Source organism: Hyperolius riggenbachi, chromosome 1, assembly GCF_040937935.1.
Source record: "Hyperolius riggenbachi isolate aHypRig1 chromosome 1, aHypRig1.pri, whole genome shotgun sequence".
Classification (NCBI taxonomy): domain Eukaryota; kingdom Metazoa; phylum Chordata; class Amphibia; order Anura; family Hyperoliidae; genus Hyperolius; species Hyperolius riggenbachi.
In genome coordinates this window covers 130,263,592-130,287,355 of record NC_090646.1, presented here as the reverse complement: position 1 = coordinate 130,287,355, position 23,764 = coordinate 130,263,592, and the positions used below count along the sequence as shown (strand labels likewise).

The 23,764-nt window shown below is 43.2% G+C and overlaps 1 protein-coding gene across 9 annotated transcripts in view; it reads left to right on the top strand.

Moving 5' to 3' along the window:
• FRYL (FRY like transcription coactivator) overlaps positions 1 to 23,764 on the top strand; it is a 456,322-nt gene that overhangs the window by 411,030 nt on the left and 21,528 nt on the right. For all 9 annotated transcript variants that reach the window (XM_068278548.1, XM_068278549.1, XM_068278550.1 and 6 more), the window contains 5 exons: positions 1,560 to 1,760; positions 5,848 to 6,018; positions 11,807 to 12,060; positions 17,604 to 17,811; positions 21,880 to 22,029. In XM_068278548.1, coding sequence (XP_068134649.1) covers positions 1,560 to 1,760; positions 5,848 to 6,018; positions 11,807 to 12,060; positions 17,604 to 17,811; positions 21,880 to 22,029 — 984 coding nt within the window. The remainder of the gene's footprint in view (positions 1 to 1,559; positions 1,761 to 5,847; positions 6,019 to 11,806; positions 12,061 to 17,603; positions 17,812 to 21,879; positions 22,030 to 23,764) is intronic.

The window sequence follows — 23,764 nt, the reverse complement described above, 5'->3', positions numbered from 1 at the left end:
GGGAAAGTCTCATTTGAAACAATGGGAAAGTTTGATGTTACCTCAGGTTACAAATCACTGAGCCTTTTGTATGTGATCTCCTGCAAGCCAACCTCAGTGGTCAAAGGGATGTTCTTTTTATAGTGAATGTATATCTATTATGTAGGAACCACGACAGTTACATATAATAGCACCACAAGTAAAAATGGACGTGAAAATGACAAAAGAATATCGGTATTTTTACAGATATTCTATTATCCAAAATAGTAGAATATTGGTAACTGTACTATGTTCTAACACTATTCTCACCCCCCCCCCCCCCCCCAGGATGTGCCTAACACTAAAACTTCCCTGCCTAACCTCTCCCCCCCCCCCCCCCCTCCCATGCACCTAACCCTAGAGGCACCCATGCTGCAAATTGGGGCTATAAATAGTGGGCACTCGCCTACAGCTAAGTTTTAAAAGCTGGGATCTTCATTACAAAAGACTACATTTTCTTGCATAGTCACTTATGCCTGCCATTGGCTCTCCATAATTCATATGTGTCCTAGTGTCCTGACTCTTGCCCTATTACCTGCATAGTGTAAACGTTCAGTGCATCAACCTATCTAGGGTTTAGGAGCACATATTCTAACATCTCTGTCTTGGGACAGATGGTACATCAAACTTAAACCACAAAAGAACTACAAATTACATCCATGTGCACCATACGTGCCATACACACCAGCACAAGCTGCGTGTATGCTGACAATGGTCACAGGCAGGGAAAGAGAGAGAGCACTGGCTTAAATCCTGGCGGCAGGAACATCAGACAGCACATAGACCACACTGCCTGATGGGCACGTTTCTGTGCTGTGTGGCAGTGCATTGCAACAATGCACTGCTGCATGCATTCCTTTACACAACCCAGTGCTGATCCATTCAACGTATTTAAATGGGGTCAGCTCTGCAACGCTGGAGCCGTTGGTTTCTGTAAAACTTACTCAGCATTGCCATAGTTTCTTTAAAGAGCATAGTGAACAATTATGTATTCAGATTAAACCATTTTGCAACAAAACAAAACTCCTACAGTCAAGCTAATTCAGAGAGCCATGACCCCACTGTGGGCCTATGCAGGGTTCATTCCTGATCCTCCTTTCAAAAACTATCCACTTTTTTTTGCCAGCCCTTATGCCCCCTATATATATATATAAAAATCAGTGTTGCTCCGCCCAACAGTCATTCTGTATTAGTGATGTTTAAGCAATGTATAATTGTTTTCTCCTGGCTCGGTGTTTGTCCTTGTTACTTATGAATATTTATGTTTTCCTTTTTGCTAACCAGGAGCTGCAGGTAAGTTGCAGCCTGGTGGAGTGGCTTGTTGTAGCTGTGATCCCATGTGGTGTGTGTTGTGCAGTACATAGAATGTGCAAGGTTTGCTGTTTGATTAATAGATGCGTAATGTCTCCTCCTTGTATCCAGTGACATGTGCACTTCCCTCAGCATCGCAATAAGCTTGCCCTGCCTGTGACTCATGATGTCCTCACTAGGATGTGCCATCCATCATACTGAGCGTGTCCTTCTCTGTTCTGCCTCCACAGGGGGAAAGCGTTGACAACTTTAACTGGGGCGTTCGTCGGCGTTCGCTGGACAGTATTGATAAAGGTGACACCCCATCTCTACAGGAATGCCAGTACTCAGGAAGCACCCCCAGCTTGAACCTAACCAACCAGGAAGACACAGATGAGTCTTCAGAAGAAGAAGTGCTGACCGCCAGTCAGATTCTCTCTCGTTCAAACATGGTAGGACATTACAGTTCACTGGTGACGTCTCTGCTTAATAAAATGTGAGGTGCATAGGATTTCATTATGCTAAATCCAATCAGCTTATGGGTAGTAACACACTAGGCAGAATTGCATATGCCTTTTCTATAGCACAACGCATATGCGATTCCTACCAGTGTGTTCCTATCCTAAATCTCTCTCCCTTTGCTTGTTTATGGAATGGCTTAGGCAGGGAGCACACCTGACAGATTCTCATGCGTTTTCCACATAGCACATAGTTAAGTGTGCTTCCTGCCTTAGGCTTCTATTACTGCTTACAGTGGCGTCACCAGAGATTATGGGGCCCCATAGCAGAACTTTCATGGGGCCTTCAGATGTAGGCACTCAATGCCACCTGCCCCTACCCTATGGGTATGAGTTAATTGAGCAATTTACATTCTTGTGCTTTCTTCATTGCATATAGTCCAAGTGAGAGAGAGGAGGAGCACAAGAAAGTTAATAGTGAAAATATCATGTACCACCTGGGCCCCGTCTGCTGTGGGGCCCCATACCAGCGCATAGCAGCTTTTGTGGCTGCTACGGCTATTGGTACGCCCCTGACTGCTTATGTACAGTATTAAAATATTCTTTCATGTATTATGCTACCTAACCTTGGCTCACACTGCATTGCCCTTTTTTGGAATACAGTAGAGTTTCAGTTATCCGCAACCGACGGGGATCAGCTGATGCCAGATAGGTGTGGTTTCTGGTTGACCCAATGTTAAAAATAGGCATAGCTAATACAATGCTATACCATACTCTATATATATATATATATATATATATATATATATATATATATATATATATATATATATATATATATATATACCATGTACACTGTATTAAATGTTAAAATACAGTAATTGAAAGTATATTAACCTTGGGGCAGTTTTTAAGCACAGCAGAGCCCACAGGCAGCCTAAGATGTTGTCCTTCACCACTGTGAGTACTGCCGGCGATTTGTGCTGGTTGGTTGAGACTGCTGGTTAATTGAGTTCCAGATAACCAGGATTTTACTGTATATGCAGTGTTTACTGATTGCAGTGCCCATCATAATGAAGATTGCGTGTATTGGTTTGCACTAATGCATTATGATTCTATGTGTCTTATATGCACTGCTTGCTGCATGCTTGATGCAGTGTGTTGCCTTCCCATTCAACAAGACTGAATGGAAGTCTGCAAACATAGTGGAAAATGCATAGCAAGAGCAATCGCTTTTTTCCTGTGTGCTCAGCATTTATTTAAAATGCATGCAGAGTGAACCAGGCCTTAAATCCCCTGTCCACTGCCAAGTGTTTTTTCAAATAATCTTGCTCTTCCCATCATTTTTGGTAAGTATGATCAATTAAATACATTAATAAAAACATCTAAATGCCTTAATTTTTGAAAATCCGCAAGACCACCACTGGTCCATTGGTTGCCATAGAGCTAACTTGGCTTTTGTTTGGAGATTGATAACGGAGTTGTCTGAATGGGATAGGCAGTGGGGCTATGGACTGTTACAGTGAGCACACTATACAGGCATAATAAGAAATGCCAGTACAAGCATCCCTGTTTGCAGACTGCACATCCATAGCCATACAACACAACCGCAGATAGCTCTAATGTTGCTATGGATGCACAGTCAGAGGTGCCAGTAATGGTGGCGTAGTGGTTAGCACTCTCGCCTTACATCGCTGGGTCCCTGGTTTGAATCTCAGCCAGGGCATTATCTGCACAGAGTTTGTATGTTCTCCTCGTGCCTGTGTGGGTTTCCTCCGGGCAGTCCGGTTTCCTCCCACATCCCAAAAACAGACAGATAAGTTAATTGACTTCCTCTGAACATTGGCCCTAGACTGATAGAGATATGACTATGGTAGGGATTAGTTTAAGAGTCCCTCTGAGGGACAGTTAAGTGACAAGACAATATATACTCTGTACAGCGCTATGGAAGATGTGGGCTCTATATAAATAGATAATAATAATTCTATATTGATGCCTCATAGTAGAGCCCCTGTTGTATGTATCAGGGGTGTGGAGTCGGAGTCGAGGAGTCGGAGGAATTTTTGGGTACCTGGAGTCGGGGAAAAAAATACACCAACTCTAAACCCTTTTGAATTGAAACTGTAATTAAAATAGAAATTATAATAAAATGTTCTATTTCTCAGATAATAGTCATCATAAATAATTTACACAGTTATAGCTGTGCTTAGTCCACAAAATGAAGTAAACCAATCAAAAATTAGTTACTTGTGCTGCTTCAATAAAGCAGTCCCCGTATTTTTAAAGTCAGATATACATATCTGATTGTGACTGTATATATGATGTGTACACAGGACAGGTGGAATTCTAACCTGAGGAGTCGGATTTTTGTACCGACTCCACAGCCCTGGTATGTATGTAGAAAGGAACACCCAGCTAGCCAGAAAATAAAACTACCGTATTTTTCGGACTATAAGACGCTCCGGACTATAAAGACGCACCCAGGTTTAGAAGGCAAAAACCAGGGAAAAAAAAAATACTAAGCCTAGGTGCATCCATGGTCCAGGAGTGTCTTATGGACCTTTACCCCCTCCCCAAGATGTCTCTAAATTACACTGCCTAACTTCACTAACCACTGCTGCCCCCACTAACTATACTACATTTCACAAATCCACTGATACCATCTTCTCCAGCTACACTACTCTACACTACACAACACAAACCCCTGCTCTCCCCCAAAACACTAGCTATGCTAACCACTACAATATAAATGAGATCTATCTCACCTATCCAGCCTGGGTGGCATCTGTTCCCTGCTTCAGTAATAAATCTGTCCCCGCAGCAATAGCCCGATGAGTTTTCCCCGCATCAGCAATGAGCCTGTCACCGCAGCGAGGAGGCAGCAGCTCAATACAAAGTTTTCCCGCATCAGAGTGTCCGTGGGAGGAGGCAGCCACTTGGTACAAAGTTTCCAGCATCAGCCAGAATGTCCATCGGAGGAGGCAGCCACTTGATACAAAGTTTCCAGTATCAGCCAGAATGTCCGTGGGAGGAGGCAGCCACTGGATACAAAGTTTCCAGCATCAGCCAGAATGTCCGTGGGAGGAGGCAGCCACTGGATACAAAGTTTCCAGCATCAGCCAGAATGTCCGTGCAAGGAGGCAGCCACTGGATACAAAGTTTCCAGCATCAGCCAGAGTGTCCCCGCAGCGAGTCAGCAGCAGCCCGACCTAAAGTATTTCCTGAATCAGCGTGATCAGAGCAGTACAAAGACACCTTCAGCGGCTATATCGGCAGAGTCCTCTGAGGCTTCCATACTGTGTTGTTTACTGGCGCCCTCCAATCACCCGCAGCGCACGTGCGCGGGGTTATGGGCTGACACCAATAAACAACACAGTATGGAAGCCTCAGAGGACTCTGCCGATATAGCGGCTGAAGGTGTCTTTGTACTGCTCTGATCACGCTGATTCAGGAAGTACTTTAGGTCGGGCTACTGCTGACTCGCTGCGGGGACACTCTGGCTGATGCTGGAAACTTTGTATCGAGTGGCTGCCTCCTCGCACGGACATTCTGGCTGATGCGGGGGAACTTTGTATCGAGCGGCTGCCTCCTCCCTGCGGACACTCTGGCTGATGCGGGGAAACTTTGTATCCAGCTGCTGCCTCCTCACTTTGGACACTCTGGCTGATGCGGGGAAACTTCATAGCGGCTGCTGCTATCATCGGACACATGCGCCCCCATATAGGTAAAAGCTGCATTCGGACTATAAGACGCAGTGACTTTTTCACCCCACTTTTGGGGGAGAAAAAGTGCGTCTTATAGTCCGAAAAATACGGTAATTAAAATGAACTGCTCCATGACATGGAAGACAGAAACAAAAGCTTTGTCTTGCTGTTTTAAATCTGCTGTGATAACTTTGGCTTATGCCTGGCCCTTGATCATCCCTAGAGATCGCCTCCCATTTCATATTTTGAGAGAGATGTGCAAAGGCTTATGGGATAATACCGGCAGGCCCAGGTTTATTATACTCATTTGGAACTTCAGATATCCTCAAACGTCTATCCTGATCTTATAACTGTTGAACTTTCTTCTTTCTCCACAGATTAATAATGATTCAACAACAGAGGAGAACATGGCTGACCATGTGGACCATTTCCTGCAGCCTCAAGATTCACTCAGTAGTGCTCTGACAGAGGAAGTACTACAAACCAGAGCTGAGACCCCCAGTGTGGAGGTGACCCCTCCTGATAGCGCTAACAGTCAGCTGCCTGAGGTGGGGAGAAATCTGGGCTGGTGCATGGCTGATTTGGGTTCCTTTTAGTTCTGTCTCATAGATTTATCTTTTGATTTAATGCAGCTGTCCTACACATCAAAATGAGATCCTTTTTTTTGTTTTGTTTTTTGTTTACCTTTTTCATATTTCTAACCTGTTGGGTTTTTATACTCAGTATTATTTTTTTTTATCATTTGCACTCTACCCAAAGGTTACAAATATTCATGTTAAGCTGTTACATTTTGGGTGAATTGGTTCATTTGTTGTACACTGTCGGGCATGGTTTTGTTGATTCTAGAGCAATTTGTTTCTGTTGATGCTTCTTTGTAGCTGATCAGCTTCTTATTATCTGTGATTTGGGCTGTAATTGGGGTTAGGACCTCAGGCCAGCTCTGTTAGTGAATGATATCTTTAGCCGTGGTGAGCACACTGCAACCAAATCCTCTGCGCATCACTGTTAAACCACCTTGTGGATTTGAGATGGCAGCTAACTGGCAACCAATCACTTGTAAGTATTCCGAATTCTGACTTAAATGACTGTCCTCATGTTACTGAAGAAGCAGGAAAACGCATAGTAGATCTTAGATAGATGTTTCTTTTATATATTTTCTAAATGGTATTAACCTTAAATATGAGTTGATAGCTAAGGGTATATATGATTCTAGCCACACACAGTTCAGTTGCAATCGTTTTGGTGGCATCTTTGCAGTTAATTGCATATTTGCAAAACTGCACCAAAAGGTTAATAACGATTGCTTAGCTGTGGTATTTAATGATTAAATGCAGTTATTTTATTGAATGGGAAAGATCTAATACATGTATGGGAATAGGTAGACAGACCTATGTCTAATTCATCTGGGACAAGTATGGAGATCAGATTCTTTGACCTCTCTCCAAGTGAGTGACTCAAAGCATTAAAGGGACACTTAGCTAAACAAAAATTGGCCAGGTACTTACCTAGGGCTTCTTCCAGACCCCTGAAGTCCTCCTGTTCCCTTTCCTTGAGTCTGTGCAGTGCCGTCCATTTCGCCGCTGTCTCCCTCTATAAGGGATTCAGTGAGTTGCCGGCCACTGCGCACCTACTTTATTGTGCTGACACGGCCAGGAGCATTCTGCGCATGCGCTGTAGTGGCTTTTAGTTCTCTCCTGGCTACGGGAGCACATTGGTAAAGGTGCACAGCATGGAGTCACGCCTCCAGCATTTGGAATGTGACACCCAGGGAATCAAACTGTGAGGGGCGACGGCAAAGGACCAGGAAGTCTTCAGGGGGACATTTTTTTCAGTTAAAGTTTCCTTCAAAGACCAAGAAATGGTTATTAGACATGAGTGATGTTTTCAGTGATACAATAGGAATACACTCCATCCACCACTTTAATCTGAAATGTATGCTAGAATGTTAAAACGTAAAAAAAAAACATACATTCAGACTATAAACACATCAGCATATTATCAATTGGACCTGATTCTAAGGTAGTTACAAGTTTAAAATTAAATGTGCCAAACCTACATCGCCAAAATGTCGATTGACAGAGGTTAGACTTGGAGTTGGAGGAATTGCTAAGCTGTGGTGGGGAAATCTTTTTACAGTGGGAGAGGGGAAGCTAATTTAGTCATGGATGTGCTAATGGTACTTTTCATGGTTTGGTGGGGAGAGCTGCAAGTCATGTTGAGGGATGGAGGTATAGCTACTTCATGGAGCAGGATTAGTTATTGAAATGCAACAGTACTTTAAATGGGAATAACATAATTAACTACAGATTACATACCTATAACAATTTACTGATATATGTTTAAAAAGGTTGAGGTGCTGGAGGGAGGAAAGGTGTTGACCCAAGATACAGTACATACATTCTCTAACAAATTCTACTCGACAGTCAGCACAGTCTGAGAATTCTGTCATTACAATTGTGTGAAGACTAAACAAGGTTTACCTCATCAGAAGGAGTTCAGCCTTGAAGAAATGAAGACGGTGATAGCTAGGTCGTGAAGGGACAGTGGGGAGGGCAGGTTTAGTTAGATCATGGAGGTGAAATTGTAATTTACATTGGGCTAAGGGGCATAACAATAGCCCTTGCAACACCCACTGCGCTGCATTTCTATCAGAAGCCTTGTGGAGGAAGACTTCACCACAGTAGCCAGCTGTATTCATGTGTGCAGTAGGGTTCCTCCATAAGGATTATGAATGTATGTCATGTGACCATACGGAGGAATGGTACTGAACACTGGCTGCTGTGGAGGGAGGAGAAGAGTATCCAGCACTTAAGCAGGTATGTGTGTTTCACTGAACTACTACCGTATGCATATTCTGATGAGGGTGTCTGGGGCAGGGGGGAGACACTTATTCAGAATCTGGTTGGGGCTGTCAAAGTTTATATTGGCCACACTTGCTATGGGGGGCTGTCCACACACTTGCTATGGAGGACAGGTGCTATACTGTCCACACTTGCCGGGGTGGGACCTCCCACACTAGCAATGGCAGGATGTTATACTGCCCAGAGATGTTGGGGGAGGGATTACGCTGGCTACACTTATCTTTAATGGGTGGAGGCAGTCCATTATACTGCCCATAGTTGTTATGGAGGTAGTGGGAGAGGGGTGACGCAGCCACGGGTCCTCTTTTTGGGGTGGTTGCTGTAAATTTATGCTGACCACACTGAATATTGGAGATGGGAAATGTTGGCAGCACTTGTTAGGAGAGGAATGGTGGCCACACTTTGAGGATGAAGGAATTATGATGGCCGCACTTGTGGCAAGTAGCCTTTAGGGTGGAGGGGGTTAAGGTGGTTCCCGCAGGCAGGGTGGAAGAAGGTGGAAATTATACACACTAGATGACATTTTGATGGAGATTCTAGCAGGTCTACTGATGTTTCCCAATGTCACCTAAAAATCCTGTAAACTGGATCTTCAGGAAAACGAGTTCTCTGTGTACTTGCGATGCGGTTTTTAGTATGTTTGCTGACCCCATTAAGTTAATCTGAATAGGATGAAAATGCAATTGCAACATGCTTGCATTTGCCAAAACCATAGCATTACTGCAAACAGCAATATGGGCTTTCTATGAAATTCCCTGATTTACCCACATTCTAAAAAGCAGGTCTGAAAACATGCAGTGGAAACCGTCCCTAAACTCCATCTGCTCTTTGTTTAAATCTTGACAACAGTGCTCAGGAGTATAAAGTTGTTATGAGGCCTTGTTCACATCATAAATCGCAATCGCTGACGCCAGCATTTTGCTATTTGTGTGAGCGATTTGTTTTGGGGTTTTTTTAGCGCCTCCTGGCACTTATCAGCACATTACAGATTTTTTGTAAAGCACTTTTCTAAGTGCTTTTGCAGAGCAATTCGTTTTTTCACTTCCTGACGTCAGTCAGGAAGTGAACTCTTTCACCTGGAAATTAATAAATACAATGTATTTATTCATAAAAGCGCTCACCAAATCGCTATACAAAGCGCTTTTTCAAGCGCTTTGTGATTTCCCTATACCTTCCATTGAGGCAAATTGCCCCGAAAATGGTACAGGCAGCGCTTTGGTGAGCGGATCAGAATTGAACTAGCCCTTAGCCAGGCATGGGCAAAGTTGGCCCTCCAGCTGTTAAGGAACTACAAGTCCAACAATGCATTTGCCTTTATGAGTCATGACTGTGGCTTTAAGACTCCTACAATGCATTGTGGGACTTGTAGTTCCTTAACAGCTGGAGGGCCAAGTTTGCCCATGCCTGCCTTAGACTGTCCTGAAATTACAATGTCCTGAAATGTGTATGAAAAAAAGAAGGTAATTGAATCACCCCATCCCTTTGAAGAATCTACACGGTGATGCAAGCCTTTTATCTAGGTGATGTATGCTAGTGCTTATCTAATCTGAAATGGGGAATTTCTGTTATTTGCATTTTGACATAAACTTGTTACTGTAAACAGCTGAAAAAAAGACTTCTCACAATCCTGTTGGCACTTTGCAGTTTTGCATTGCATGATTCATTTTATTCTGCATGCAGCCTTTGTTGTACGCAGCCTTTATTGCTATCGAACTGTAAAAAATCTCCTGCCTGTCCCTCTTACCCCCATGTGACGGTCTGGAACCAAGGCCTACTGGAAGTAGTTACCTCAGAGAAGAGATAGTCAATGAGATGCAATTAGTTCTAGGTTGATGCAGGATTATGCAAATATATTCAGCTTGTAAATAGACAGATCAAATCCCTCTGAGGTAGAACTAATTGGCCTACTTTCCATCTACAAAAAGTGCATACAAAATTTGCATCTCATTGACCATTCCAACCTCAGTAATGTATTTTTTCATGGAAGAGAAATGCTACTGTTTACTCAAAATGTTAATGTTACTTAGCAATTCTGGTATGTGCTACGTTGAATTTTGTAAAGTGTGATTTTTAGAGCTAGGCCCTGTCTAGGCAGAAAACACTTGAATATGACAGTAAAACCATTTGCTTTCCTGATTCTACCAAGGCCTCTTTTCCACGAGCAGTTGAACTGTGTGCTTAGCAAGCAGTTACCAGTCGGCAGTGAGCAGTTAACAGGCAGCAGCAAGCAGTTGTGAGAGTTTGAGAGACATTTCACTGCCTATGAACTGCCCATGGAAAAGAGGCCTAAAACTGTGTCATGTGATTGATGATTAACTTATCTGTTGTCTAATGGGAAATTACCTTCAGTCTAGCTTTGCTCATCCTAGCCTTGTGCTCACACCCACTAATTATCCTGTCACAGTTGAAAGCACCCACAGAGGAGGAGGCTTGTAGTGCTTATTCAGCTCCTCCCTGTGTGCTTTGAGCTGTAACAGTATTTATGTGCAAGCAGAAGCTTCAGGCTAGAGTGTGCAATTAAAGTCAATCAAACCTCATACACGGTCAATTACTGGTTCATTGATCAATTGATTGGGTGACAGTTCAGGGTACAAGTACTGTATAGACGTGCTGTTTGGCTATGGCCAAACAGCATGTGCTTTCCATTGGATATGGAAGGAGCAATAAATGACGGACAGCACATGGTCAAATGGCATCCAGCAGTGTGGGTAAGTAAGAAGGTAATGGACTCATTTTGTCTTTGGTTGCTTAGAAATCTGCTATGGGGCAGCTGTACACACACTAGATTTTTTCAAGATGGCCCTGAATGATTGTCTCAGCTTTGGATTACCCATTGTGTGTGTATGAGGCTGTAGGTCATTTCCCAACAGCCAATGGAGTAGTCACTTGTCTGCGTTGTCACATGACAGAGCTCCAATAAAACCAGGATGCAATCATTTAAGGAATCCTTTTAATCCCTTTAAAGCACTACTGGCCTGAGAGGTTTATGGAGGCTGCCATATTTATTTTCTTTTGAACAATACCAGTTGCCTAGTATTCCTGCTGTTTGCTCTTTGGCTAAAGTAGTGTCTGAATCACACACCTGGAACAAGCATGCGGCAAATGCAGTCAAACTTAAGTCAAACATCTGATCTGCATGCTTGTTCAGGGGCTATGGCGAAAAGTATTATATGGAGAGGATCAGCAGGGCAGCCAGTTAATGTGCATTTTTTAATAGCAAACAAATGTGGCAGTTGTCAGATCAGATGTCCTTTAAGCAGGATCTGTCTAATTTGGGCACTGTATGAGTTATGCCCGTTTCACGGGCTTCTGATGGCCTCTGAGCCTTAAAACCTCTGTGCCAATACTGCCCATGAGGAAAACTGAAGCTGTATCTAAATTTGGTTGTTGTAATAATGGTTTTGAATTGATTTAGAGCTGCAGCAGGTCAAGCTGTTAACCCTAGATGGCAGTCTAATAAGTTGTCTGTTTTTAGGATGGCAGCACAGTGTTAAAAGATGAACAGTTAAGCACAGCGAGTGAAGACACTGGCTCTTATGCTACACAAGACCAGAATGAAGCTCTGATTTGTCAGGAGTCCCTGGAAGTGGAAGAGCCCAGTGACATCCAGGAAGCAGCATCTCCCAGCAGCCCCCAGGACTCTGTCTGTGAAGATGAGGTCACACTGGCTTTAAAGGAGTTGGATGAGCGATGCGAGGAGGAAGAGGCGGACTTTTCAGACTTGTCCAGGTTAAAACGTTTAATCCATTATGCAAGCTGCCTTTCTGTAAAACATTTGTTAATATCCCTCACAAATGTATCCATAATGAATGCGCTAAGTCACTGTCAGTTTCCTGTATGCCTCAGCTGTATCCTTTGATACAGCTGAGAAGCTTTGTAGCAGACATCAGAAAATAAGGATTAGCTTCCCAATTTTGAAATAATATTCTGTTCTGGACAGTTTTGGAAAGGGGTTACGACATCATCTGGGTTTATTATTGCAGTCTTGTCTAAATCACTGTGGGGAGGTTTTTATATTATGCTGCTAATATTATCAGCATTTACATTTATGTCCCAGAGATATGAACTGAGGTAAAAAAAAAAAAAAAAAAAAAAATCTCTTGAGGACTGCGATTAAATGCATAATGGTGCCACACACCATGCAATTCGTACTTCTGATATTTTTCTTATTCGGAAATAGAATCTGATCAGACAAAAAAATTGTACACCCTACTGATTGCCAGTGACCACGATTTCAGCTCAAAATCGATCTTTCTCATTCGGAAACAGATCAGACAGGCTGGAAAATTGCGTTCAAAGTACTAATTGTACTGTGTGTCCTTTCAATCCATTTTGATTGATATTTAATCAGAAAAATGATTAGAAATCTCACTAGAATTTGGAAAAAATCACGTGTGTATGCTAGCTTTCTTCTACAGTCAATCGATGCCAGATCTGTATATCGATCTGCTAAATCGCTCTTGAGGCGTGGAGATTTCTGTGCAGGTGCAGAACTACTGCACCTGCGGAGAACGATCCCGGCCACTTTAGCGCATGACCGTGCGCCGCAGGGGACCCCAGAGCTGCGGCGAGGGACCTCTCAGCTGCCAGAGGCTGGAGGAAGCTCCGGGTAAGTAGAACGTGTTACCTGGGGCTTGCTCCAGCCACCTTAAGGCCGCTTGACCCACCGTCTCCCTGGGCCACTCCTGTCTCCTGCTGGATGGCCCTGTGTTCTTTGTTGTTCATGTGCAGCCTGGCTGTGTACGATCCCCTGTCACACTCCTGAGGTCGGGAACGTTCTGCGCCTGCCCAGTAATTACTGCTCAGGTGCAGAATGCACCATTAGTTATTAGACATGATTCCAGCAGACATTGTAGCTGCAAGCTTTATACCGCTCTAAGCCGTTCAATTTGATTGTTAAATCAGTCGGAAAATCCCATCGTTTTAATTGTTTTTCCGTTGGATTTAGTATTTTTATATTGAGTAACGTCAAGTAGTATATGGCAGTGTTCTCTTCAGGCTCTCGCACCCCACCCGGCTACTTTTTCATGCCAACCGGCTACTTTATCATGCCACCCGGCTGGAAAAAAATTCTGGGGAGAACACTCACTGTATGGCCATCCTGCAAATAAAATAGACGAACTAAAGTTCATTCTGATTGACAAAGGCTATGACATTGTGGGAATAACCGAGACATGGATGGATGGATGAAAGCCATGACTGGATAGCAAATTTAGAGGGATACAATGTGTTTAGGAAGGATAGAAAAGGGAAAAATGGTGGAGGGGTTTGTCTCTTTCTTAAGAATTCTTTTACAGCTGTCCTGAACGATGAGATGGAGGAAGATTGTGAAGATGTGGAGTCCGTTTGGGTAAATATTCATGGTGGAAATAAAGGTTGCCAATTGCTTATTGGGGTATGCTACAGGCCACCACGTATTTATGAAGCTGCAGAACTGCAATTACTACAGCAGATTGAAAAAGCTGCAAGTAAAAATGAGGTCATAGTTATGGGTGACTTCAACTTTCCAGACATTGACTGGGTATTGAGGCTACCCATTCTGGTAAAAGCAGCAGATTTCTGGCATCACTACAGGACAATTAATTGACTCAAATGGTAACAGAACCAACTAGGGGGAATGCGTTACTGGATCTGATCATTTTGAATAGACCAGATAATGTATCAAATGTGCAGGTTCAAGAACATTTGGGAAATGGTGATCACAACATGATAACGTTTGATCTGGTGACTGATAGGCCACGGGGCAGCGGGACCACTAAAACTATGAATTTTAGAAAAGCAAAATTCAATCAACTCAGGCAGGCACTACGTTTGCTGAAACGGGATAATGTACTACAAGGGAAGGACACTGTAGGGAAAGGGCAAGGTTTTTAAACTTACTCTCAATAAATATTGTAGTATGTATATCCCATATGGAAACAAAATATCTAGGAATAAAAAAAGGCCTCTATGGATGAATAGAAAGGTTAGAGATAAAATGAAGAGGAAAAAGAATGCCTATAAGGTCCTAAAACAGGAGGGTACCGAGGCTGCGTTAAACATTTATAAGGAGTTCAATAAAAATTGGAAAAAAGAAATTAGGCTGGCAAAGATTGAAGCTGAAAATCAAATCGCTAGGGATATCAAATCTAACCCAAAAAAGTTTTACAAGTACATGAACTCTAAAAAAAAAAAAAAAAAAAAAAAAAAAAAAGTCGACTGTATTGGACTCCTAAAGTTCCAGGAAATTATAGACCGGTTAGCTTAACATCAGTTGTGTGCAAACTATTTGAGGGGTTACTAAGAGATACTATACATGACTTCATAGTAGAAATTAATCTTATTTCTCAGCATCAACATGGGTTTACTAAAGACATGTCCTGTTTGACTAACATGCTCAGGTTTTATGAGGTAGTGAGCGCTAATGTGGATATTGGGAATGCTGTAAATGTGATATACTTGGACTTTGCAAAGGCCTTCGACACTGTTCCACACAAAAGTCTGGTGCAAAAGTTGAGGATGCAAGGACTGGGGAAGAGTCTGTGCATGGATAGGGAACTGGCTAATGGACAGAAAACAAAGAGTTGTGGTCAATGGATCATACTCAAAATGGGTGACTGTTAGCAGTGGGGTCCCACAGGGGTCTGTACTGGGTCCAGTGCTCTTCAATTTATTTATTAATGACCTAGTAGATGCAGTAGTAAGCAATGTTGCTATTTTTACGGATGATACAAAATTGTGCAGAATAATCAACTCTCAGGAAGATAGTGTCATATTGCAACAGGATCTGGATAGGATGGCTATATGGGCACATAAATGGCAGATGAAATTCAATGTTGAAAAATGTAAAGTCATGCATTTTGGTCATACCAATGGTCTAGCAGCATACAAAATAAATGGGATACAGTTGGGAACATCAAACTTGGAGAAGGACTTAGGAGTACTCATCGACAACAAGTTAAATAATCGTACTCAGTGCCAAGCCGCTGCAGCTAAAGCTAACAATTTAGGGATGCATTAAAAGGGAAATAAAAACTCGAGATGCTAGCATAATATTGCCCCTGTTTAACTCTCTAAGAGGGCCACATCTGGAATATGGAATTCAGTTCCGGGCACCACATTACAGGAAAGATATTGCTGTTTTAGAGCAGGTGCAAAGACGAGCAACAAAATTGATACGTGGGATGGAAGGTCTCGCTTACCAAGAAAGGTTAGATAAACTGGGTTTATTTAGTCTAGAGAAAAGACGCCTTAGAGGGGATCTAATTAACATGTATAAACACATCAGAGGGCAATATAAAAGCTTGGCGGATGAGCTTTTTGTCCCTAGGCCTTCTCAAAGGACTAGAGGACATGATCCGCGCATGGAGGAAAAACGCTTTAGCCAATTATTTAGGAAAGGGTTCTTTACAGTAAGAGTGATTAAGATGTGGAATGCATTGCCACAGGAAGTAGTTATGGCAAATTCTATACTTGCATTTAAAGGGTGCTTAGATGCTTTCCTTGCGTTGAAAGACATCCATGGCTACAATTACTAGGTAATGCCCAATGATGTTGATCCAGGGATTTTATCTGATTGCCATCTGGAGTCGGGAAGGAATTTTTTCCCTTTTGGGGCTAATTGGACCATGCCTTGTAAGGGTTTTTCGCCTTCCTCTGGATCAACAGGGATATGTGAGGGAGCAGGCTGGTGTTGTACTTTGTTCTCTGGTTGAACTCAATGGACATAAGTCTTTTTTCAACCCAAATAACTATGTAACATCAATCATTTTTATCAATCTGGATCAGATTTCCTATAGATTGAATATAGCTGTATTTAAAGGACAACCGAAGTGAGGGGGATATAGAGGCTGCTGATCCTCTGCCTCTAATACATTTAGCCATAGACCCTGAACAAGCATGCAGCAGATCAGGTGTTTCTGACAATTTTGTCAGATCTGATAAGATTAGCTGCATGCTTGTTTCTGGTGTGTTACTCTCACTACTGCAGCTAAATAGATCAGCAGTGCTGCCAGGCTACTGGTATTGCTTAACCTGCTGGGCGGTTCAATTCCTGCGGCCGCATGGCTGTGGGAGGGTTTTTTTCGCCCGATTTCTTTTTCCCATCATGTAGCTAGCCTAGCGCTAGCTACATGATTCTCCCCTTCCTCCTCTCTCCCTCCCACCCTTCTGATCGCCGCCGGCGATCACGCCCATAAGGAAATCCCGTTCTGAACGGGATTTCCTTTAGGGCTTCCCCCGTCGCCATGGCGACGACCGGAGTGACGTCATGACGTCACTGGGACTCCCGATCTACCCCAAAGCGCAGCCTGGCAGCGATTGGCCAGGCTGTGCGCGGGGGGGCCCTCTTTCGTGTCGGGTAGCGGCGGATCGGCGGGTAGCGGCGGTGATCGGGGCAAACACGCAGCTCGCAAAGTGCTAGCTGCGTGTTTGAAAAAAAATTATCAAAATCGGCCCAGCGGGGCCTGAGTGGTGCCCTCTAGCGTCTCTGGACGAGCACAGCTCGTCCAGAACGCTAGGGAGGTTTAAAGAAAATAAATATGGCAACCTTCATATTCTTCTCACTTCAGTTGTCCTTTAAACTATTCAGCGAGAGAGGCTTCAGATTAGTACAAATGCCTATGTGCGACTGCCGGAAATACAGATGGCTTCCTTGTCACTATGACATCGGTTTACAGCCTGTTTACAAACCGTTACAAATCTCTGCTTCTTCTCCAGTCCTTACTGTGAGCAGCTGATGCAGAGCAATGCGTTTTCCCTATAGCTCAGTGCTGCTAGCATAACACAAGTCCTCTGCTGTAAAATATTGAAGGCCTTGATTCATCTGTTTTCTGAGCTAGTGCATCACGTGTGGAGGAGTTTTGGCAGCATAAGACGCACTGTAGAGGATCATTAAATTGATCGCCCTAGAAATGGATGTTCTGGAGGGTTTTTTTTTTCCTACCCCATACATAGATATTACTTTAGATAATTAAAAAAGTGCATCTGCAGCAAGCACCCTTGGCTGTCTTCCAGCAGGTAATTGTGTATTCAGCTTGTATGTCCTGGAGATCAGCCTAGCAGTGAGATAGCATATAGATGGCAGTTAGCAGTGCTGTGCTTACTTCCTCTATGGAGATGTCGTCTTCCTTTCTGATAAGCACGAAGGCTGTGAAATATATCTATTCAGCTTGTGTTGTCAGGCTGTTTGGGGATCTGAGCCTGTAAGTAAGCCTTAGAAAATAAACTTGTATCTGTGTGGAGCTTGTCCTAGAGTAGCATTGTAACAATATTATCCTGCAATTCCTTTCCAGCCAAGATGAAGGTGAGCAAGACGGCTTTCCCGAAGTTCAGACGTCGCCACCGCCATCACCATTCCTCTCTGCCATATTAGCTGCTTTTCAGCCCGTAACCTATGAAGATGAGGAGGAGGCCTGGCGCTGCCATGTCAATCAGATGCTGTCAGAGACGGATGGCTCCTGTGCTGTCAACACCTTTCATGTTTTCTCCAAGCTCTTTCAGGTCAGTCTGTGCCATAGTGGGAATTGCTCTCTTTGTGGCTTTTTTTAATGTGGGGATGCTTTAGAACAGTGCTCTCCAACTGGGGCCCTGTTTGGCGAATCTGGCCCACAACCACACTCACTTGCCCGGGGTATGTTTTGTGTTAGTCCTCATTATCTGGCAGGTCCAGGGCTTGTTTGCATTTGGCTCCGCCCCCGAAGCCAGGACATTGATGTTCTGCCCCCTCCAGCTGGAAAATCTAGTGCAAGCCACGCCCACTGCCCATGAAATTGGACAGCACTGCTTTAGAACAACTACAACCTTCTCATTCCTGACCGTGCATCATTGTGGAAATTTTAGGTCTCCCTTACCTTCGTTACACCCATGTGAGGAACATGAAGTAGATTACATTTTCACAGTGGTGACAGACAGTACACTGAGCATGGCAGATACTAACACTCGTGAGTAAGGGACAAGTGTCGGTGTCTTTCACTTCTTTTTATTGAAAGTATTTTCTGACTTTTTGTCAAAAGAATGCAAACCAAAAAGATAACAAAAAACATCATCACATAGACAGGGTAACAACTGGACAGCCCATGGCATAAGAATACCTGTGTTTGTCAGAGCAGAGGGAACAACACAAAATTGTGTACCAAGAAACCCATATCATGAGTAATTTATCAGGATTAATTAATAAGGAGGGTGTGATGCATTCCATTTTGTATATCTCATTGATTTTCAAGGCTTAACCTCCCTGGCGGTATTGATGGATATACACGTCAATACAAAACATGCCGTGAACAGTATTGCTGTGCATACACATCAATACTCCTGCGCTGTGTACTCGACCCTTGCTTGACACATTTTGGCAAATTACAGGAAAAATAAGGTTATGACAATTTATTAAATCACTTTTTGCATAGAAATCCTGGGGAAATTGAACGCCATGGAGGTTAAAGGTGCCCATACGTTTCGCGATATCCAGGCCAATTCGATCATAATGATTGAATCTGGCAGAGATCAATGCCACAATGTAGCCATCTGATCCTCATTTCGATCAATTCCCAGCCAAAATGGATTGAAAAGATTGATCCAGCATGATTGAAAAAAACTCATTCAAAAGGGCTTGGTCGGGTGCGCGATTACCCGTTGATCGGCGGATCTATGGCTGTATCTGTGCAAAATAAGTGTGTCCCATCCTCCCCCCCCCGCTTGCCATTGGCTAAGGGGAAACATATACCATATATGTATGTACATAGGGGCCTGGCAGGTGGAGGAGCCACGGGAAAACGTGGGTAGTACTGCCAAAGTCGCAGAGCTGTATAGTACAAATACTTTTCGTTTTTAGTTTTGAGTTTTACATAAAATGTCGGAGTTGGAGTCCGTGGTTTCAGAAACTTTGGAGTCGGATGATTTTTGTACCGACTCCACAGCCCTGTAAAATATATCAGCTTAAAGAACACCTGAACTGAAAATTAAAAGTCAAAATAAACATACACAAGTCACACTCGCCTCCCGTGTAGTCTACTCCACAGTCTTTCTCCTCTCCCGCGTCCTGTTTGTCCACTGTGATCAAGGAAATTCTCTGTCCTCAATTTTGAAAATGGCCACTACCCCATAAAAGCTTTCTGGTCAGCACACTGTTAAACTGTAACATCGCCCAGTTGAGCCATAGGGAAACATGGACATTACCGGGCACTTCAGTTGTCCACTCAGCTATAACTGACAGCAACTGATATATAACTGACAGCAACTGATAAATTTCAGTTCTGACAAAATGTTGTCTGATCTGGAAGGGATCATTGTCAGAAGAAAATGGTGAGCTTCTGAGAGGAACTGATGGCATGGTAACTATTAAATGTTCATTTGAAGTTACCTCATGTGTTTATTTTAAATAATTTTACTCAGTACAGGTTCCCTTTAAGCAATGCTGTGGCCCTTGGAGTCACTCCACCTCCTCTTCCCCACTGCAACAAGCATTAGATACAAGTCATGTTACTATAACATTGACATTTTTCTACATCGTACATCTTCCATACACAGCAGATATGGTAAGGTATTTGAGGCTACCCTCTGTGTCAGCTGGTTTGTACAGTGGCACCATCCCTTATCTGTTGGAATTCAGTCTATGTGAGGGGGAACTGTAAGCACATTCCATCTCATTGAAATATCCTATATACAGTGGGTTTCAAAAGTATTCGGCCCCCTTGACGTTTTCATGCATCAATTTTATTGGAATTCCACGTGAAAGACCAATACAAAGTGGTGTACACGTGAGAAGTGGATCGAAAATCGTACATCATTCCAAACATTTTTTTGCAAATAAATAACTGCAAAGTGGGGTGTGTGTAATTATTCCGCCCCCTGAGTCAATACTTTGTAGAACCACCTTTTGCTGCAATTACAGCTGCCAGTCTTTTAGGGTATGTCTCTACCAGCTTTGCACATCCAGATACTAAAATCCTTGCCCATTCTTCATTGCAAAACAGCTCCAGCTCAGATTAGATGGACAGCGTTTGTGAACAGCTGTTTTCAGATCTTGCCACAGATGCTCGATTGGATTTAGATCTGGACTTTGACTGGGCCATTCTAACTTATAGATATGTTTTGTTTTAAACCATTCCATTGTTGCTCTGGCTTTATGTTTAGGGTCATTGTCCTGCTGGAAGGTGAGCCTCCGCCCCAGTCTCAAGTCTTTTGCAGTCTCCAAGAGGTTTTCTTCCAAGTTTGCCCTGTATTTGGCTCCATCCATCTTCCCATCAACTCTGACCAGCTTCCCTGTCCCTGCTGAAGAGATGCACCCCCTGAGCATGATGCTGCCACCACCATATTTGACAGTGGGGATGGTGTGTTCAGAGTGATGTGCAGTGTTAGTTTTCTGCCACACATAGCGTTTTGCATTTTGGCCAAAAAGTTCCATTTTGGTCTCATCTGACCAGAGCACTTTCTTCCACATGGTTGCTGTGTCCCCCGCATGGCTTGTGGCAAACTGCAAACGGGACTTCTTATGCTTTCTGTTAATGGCTTTCTTCTTGCCACTCTTCCATAAAGGCCAACTTTGTACAGTGCGTGACTAATAGTTGTCCTATGGACAGAGTCTCCCACCTGAGCTGTAGATCTCTGCAGCTCGTCCAGAGTCACCATGGGCCTCTTGACTGCATTTCTGATCAGCGCTCTCCTTGTGCGGCCTGTGAGTTTAGGCGGATAGCCTTGTCTTGGTAGGTTTACAGTTGTGCCATACTCCTTCCATTTCTGAATGATCGCTTGAACAGTTCTCCGTGGGATGTTCAAGGCTTTTGAAATCTTTTTGTAGCCTAAGCCTGCTTTAAATTTCTCAATAACTTGATCCCTGACCTGTCTTGTGTGTTCTTTGGACTTCACGGTGTTGTTGCTCCCAATATTCTCTTAGACAACCTCTGAGGCCCTCACAGAGCAGCTGTATTTGTACTGACATTAGATTACACACAGGTGCACTCTATGTAGTCATTAGCACTCATCAGGCAATGTCTATAGGCAACTGACTGCACTCAGATCAAAGGGGGCCGAATAAATATGCAGACACCACTTTGCAGTTATTTATTTGTAAAAAATGTTTGGAATCATGTATGATTTTCGTTCCACTTCTCATGTGTACACCACTTTGTGTTGGTCTTTCATGTGGAATTCCAATAAAATTGATTCATGTTTGTGGCAGTAATATGACTAAATGTGGAAAACTTCAAGGGGGCCGAATACTTTTGCAACCCACTGTAACGGGTCAAATTTCTAAACCACATCTTTCTATCCTTATTCAGATTAGGATTGTGTGATCCAGTGCGATTGACCTACCTTAATCTAGCATAATTAGAGCCTTTTACAATAATTAGTCTTATACATGAATATCCACTGTTCATTAATTATTTTGTAGATAAGTGAATAAATACATCAATTTTACAAGTAAGATGCCTTAAAAATAATGTAACAGTGACTGTTCCAAGTACAGTCAGGACTAGTTCTGTTTATAATTCTAATTAAGTCTGCTTTAGGCAAGACATTGGGACGATTGCTTTTACCTGTACTGCAATAATATATTGTTTCTTCTCTTTACAGTCAATTCAGAGAAAGTTTGGTGCTATAACAAATGATTCCATTAGCATCTTGGGAGAAAGCCTGCAGAGAATAGGCACAAAATTCAAAAGCTCCTTGGAGGTGATGATGGCAAGTTCCGAGTGCCCGACTGTGTTTGTGGATGCAGAAACGGTAAATGTTGCCACTGGCTTGTTGAGCAGTCTGTGTATGTTATTTTAGCCAACTTAGAATAAAAACAGAATTTTGCCTTCTTAAAACAGAAGGTATTAGCGATTATTCAGGTTGGAGTGCCGTTTGAGGTGTCCCAGAGCATCACTGCTGGATATGCAGATCATCTCTTTGTTGTCCCTCATAGCTAAACACACCTGCAGAACTGCTGGAATGCAAGGATGTGTCAGCGTGTTAATATTACAGAGCCACATATTAACAAGCTGACACATCATTGCATTCCTGTGGTTCTGGAGGTTTGTTTAGCTTTCAGGGACATAAAGGGATGATTTGGATAATAAGCAGTGATGCATTGTGGGACACCTCAAACATCACTCCAACCTTCTGTATTAAAGGGACTCCGAGCGCCTCTCAAGGGCATGTCTCTAAGCCAGACGACTTCCAACAAAATCATGCTATGACCCCTGTGAAAGAGCCTCTTGCAATGGCCATGCATGTCACTTGCTCTTCCTGCTTCATTCAGTGATGCACTTCTCTAATAGAGAAGACAGGGGTGACCCGGAAGTTATAACATAGCCAAGATGGCAGCCGTGATTTTTAAATTGAAATCGAACAGAAACTGGTGTAGAACGGTGATTCAGGCATCAAATAAGAGGAGCGCACAAGCTACAGAAAGGTATGGATCTTTAAAGAGAACCAGAGGCGAAGCACCCTCCTGTATTTTATTACATTTATCAGTGGAAACCTGACAGTAAACACTTACTGCTTTTAGTTTCATTCTTCTCTGCTAAATCTGCCGGTTATCAGCTCTGATAAGAATCCCCGACTGAGCATTCAGTCTAGGTTTGACCTGGAGTCATTATAGCTGAGTCAGTATTCTGTGGAATCTTTTCAAGCCCAAGCCTGCCCCCTCCTGGCTCAGCTTTCCTGCTTTGCATACTCAGAGCTCTGATGACTGGGAGGAGCTGCTCCTGCCGAAAAAGAAGCGCTGAAACAACAGACAAGTGTGGCTGTCATGTGATCTGTGTGCACTGTGCAGTCATTATTATTATCTGTGCAGTTTCATTCCTATGAGAGACACTTCCTACAGGCAGCCACACAGCATACCAGAATAATGAAAGCACACAGATAGATAAAAGGCAGCAGCAGCCCTGCTTGTCTATAGTCTCATAGAGCCTAGACAGCACCTCCAGAACAACTCATAACCCGGAAGCAGAAGGGGTATGAGCCGGTGGCCATATTTAATTTTTCCTGGAGCAATAATGGATAAAAAAAACACTTAAAAAGTCACACCAGAGCAGCGAAATTATCAGGTAGAGCATTTATTCTTTAAAAGCTATCGACTGATATGTTTATTTTGTGTAAAACGTTATTTTGTGTAAACGTTGTGTAAAACGTTCATCTTTGGTTCCCTTTAAGTACTTTGCAGTACTGGTCTGAGTCTTAAAGAGACACTGAAGTGTCAAAAGAAGCATCTTTTTTGAAAGTGTTTAACATAATAACCCTAACTAAACGGCCACATTCCCAACGCTGTAAACTATCTAAATCCCCCCCAACTCCCCCCTCCCTCTCCCCTGCAAAATCCACAACTTTCTTGGTCGTGGATTTTGCTGCCCTAAGCGCTTCCGTGTGAGGCAGAGCTATGAGCTGCAGCCCTGCCTCACACACGTTTGTCAGCGGCGTATCTCTGCCTCTCCCCCGCCCCTCTCAGTGAAGGAAGACTAAGAGTTGCGGGGGA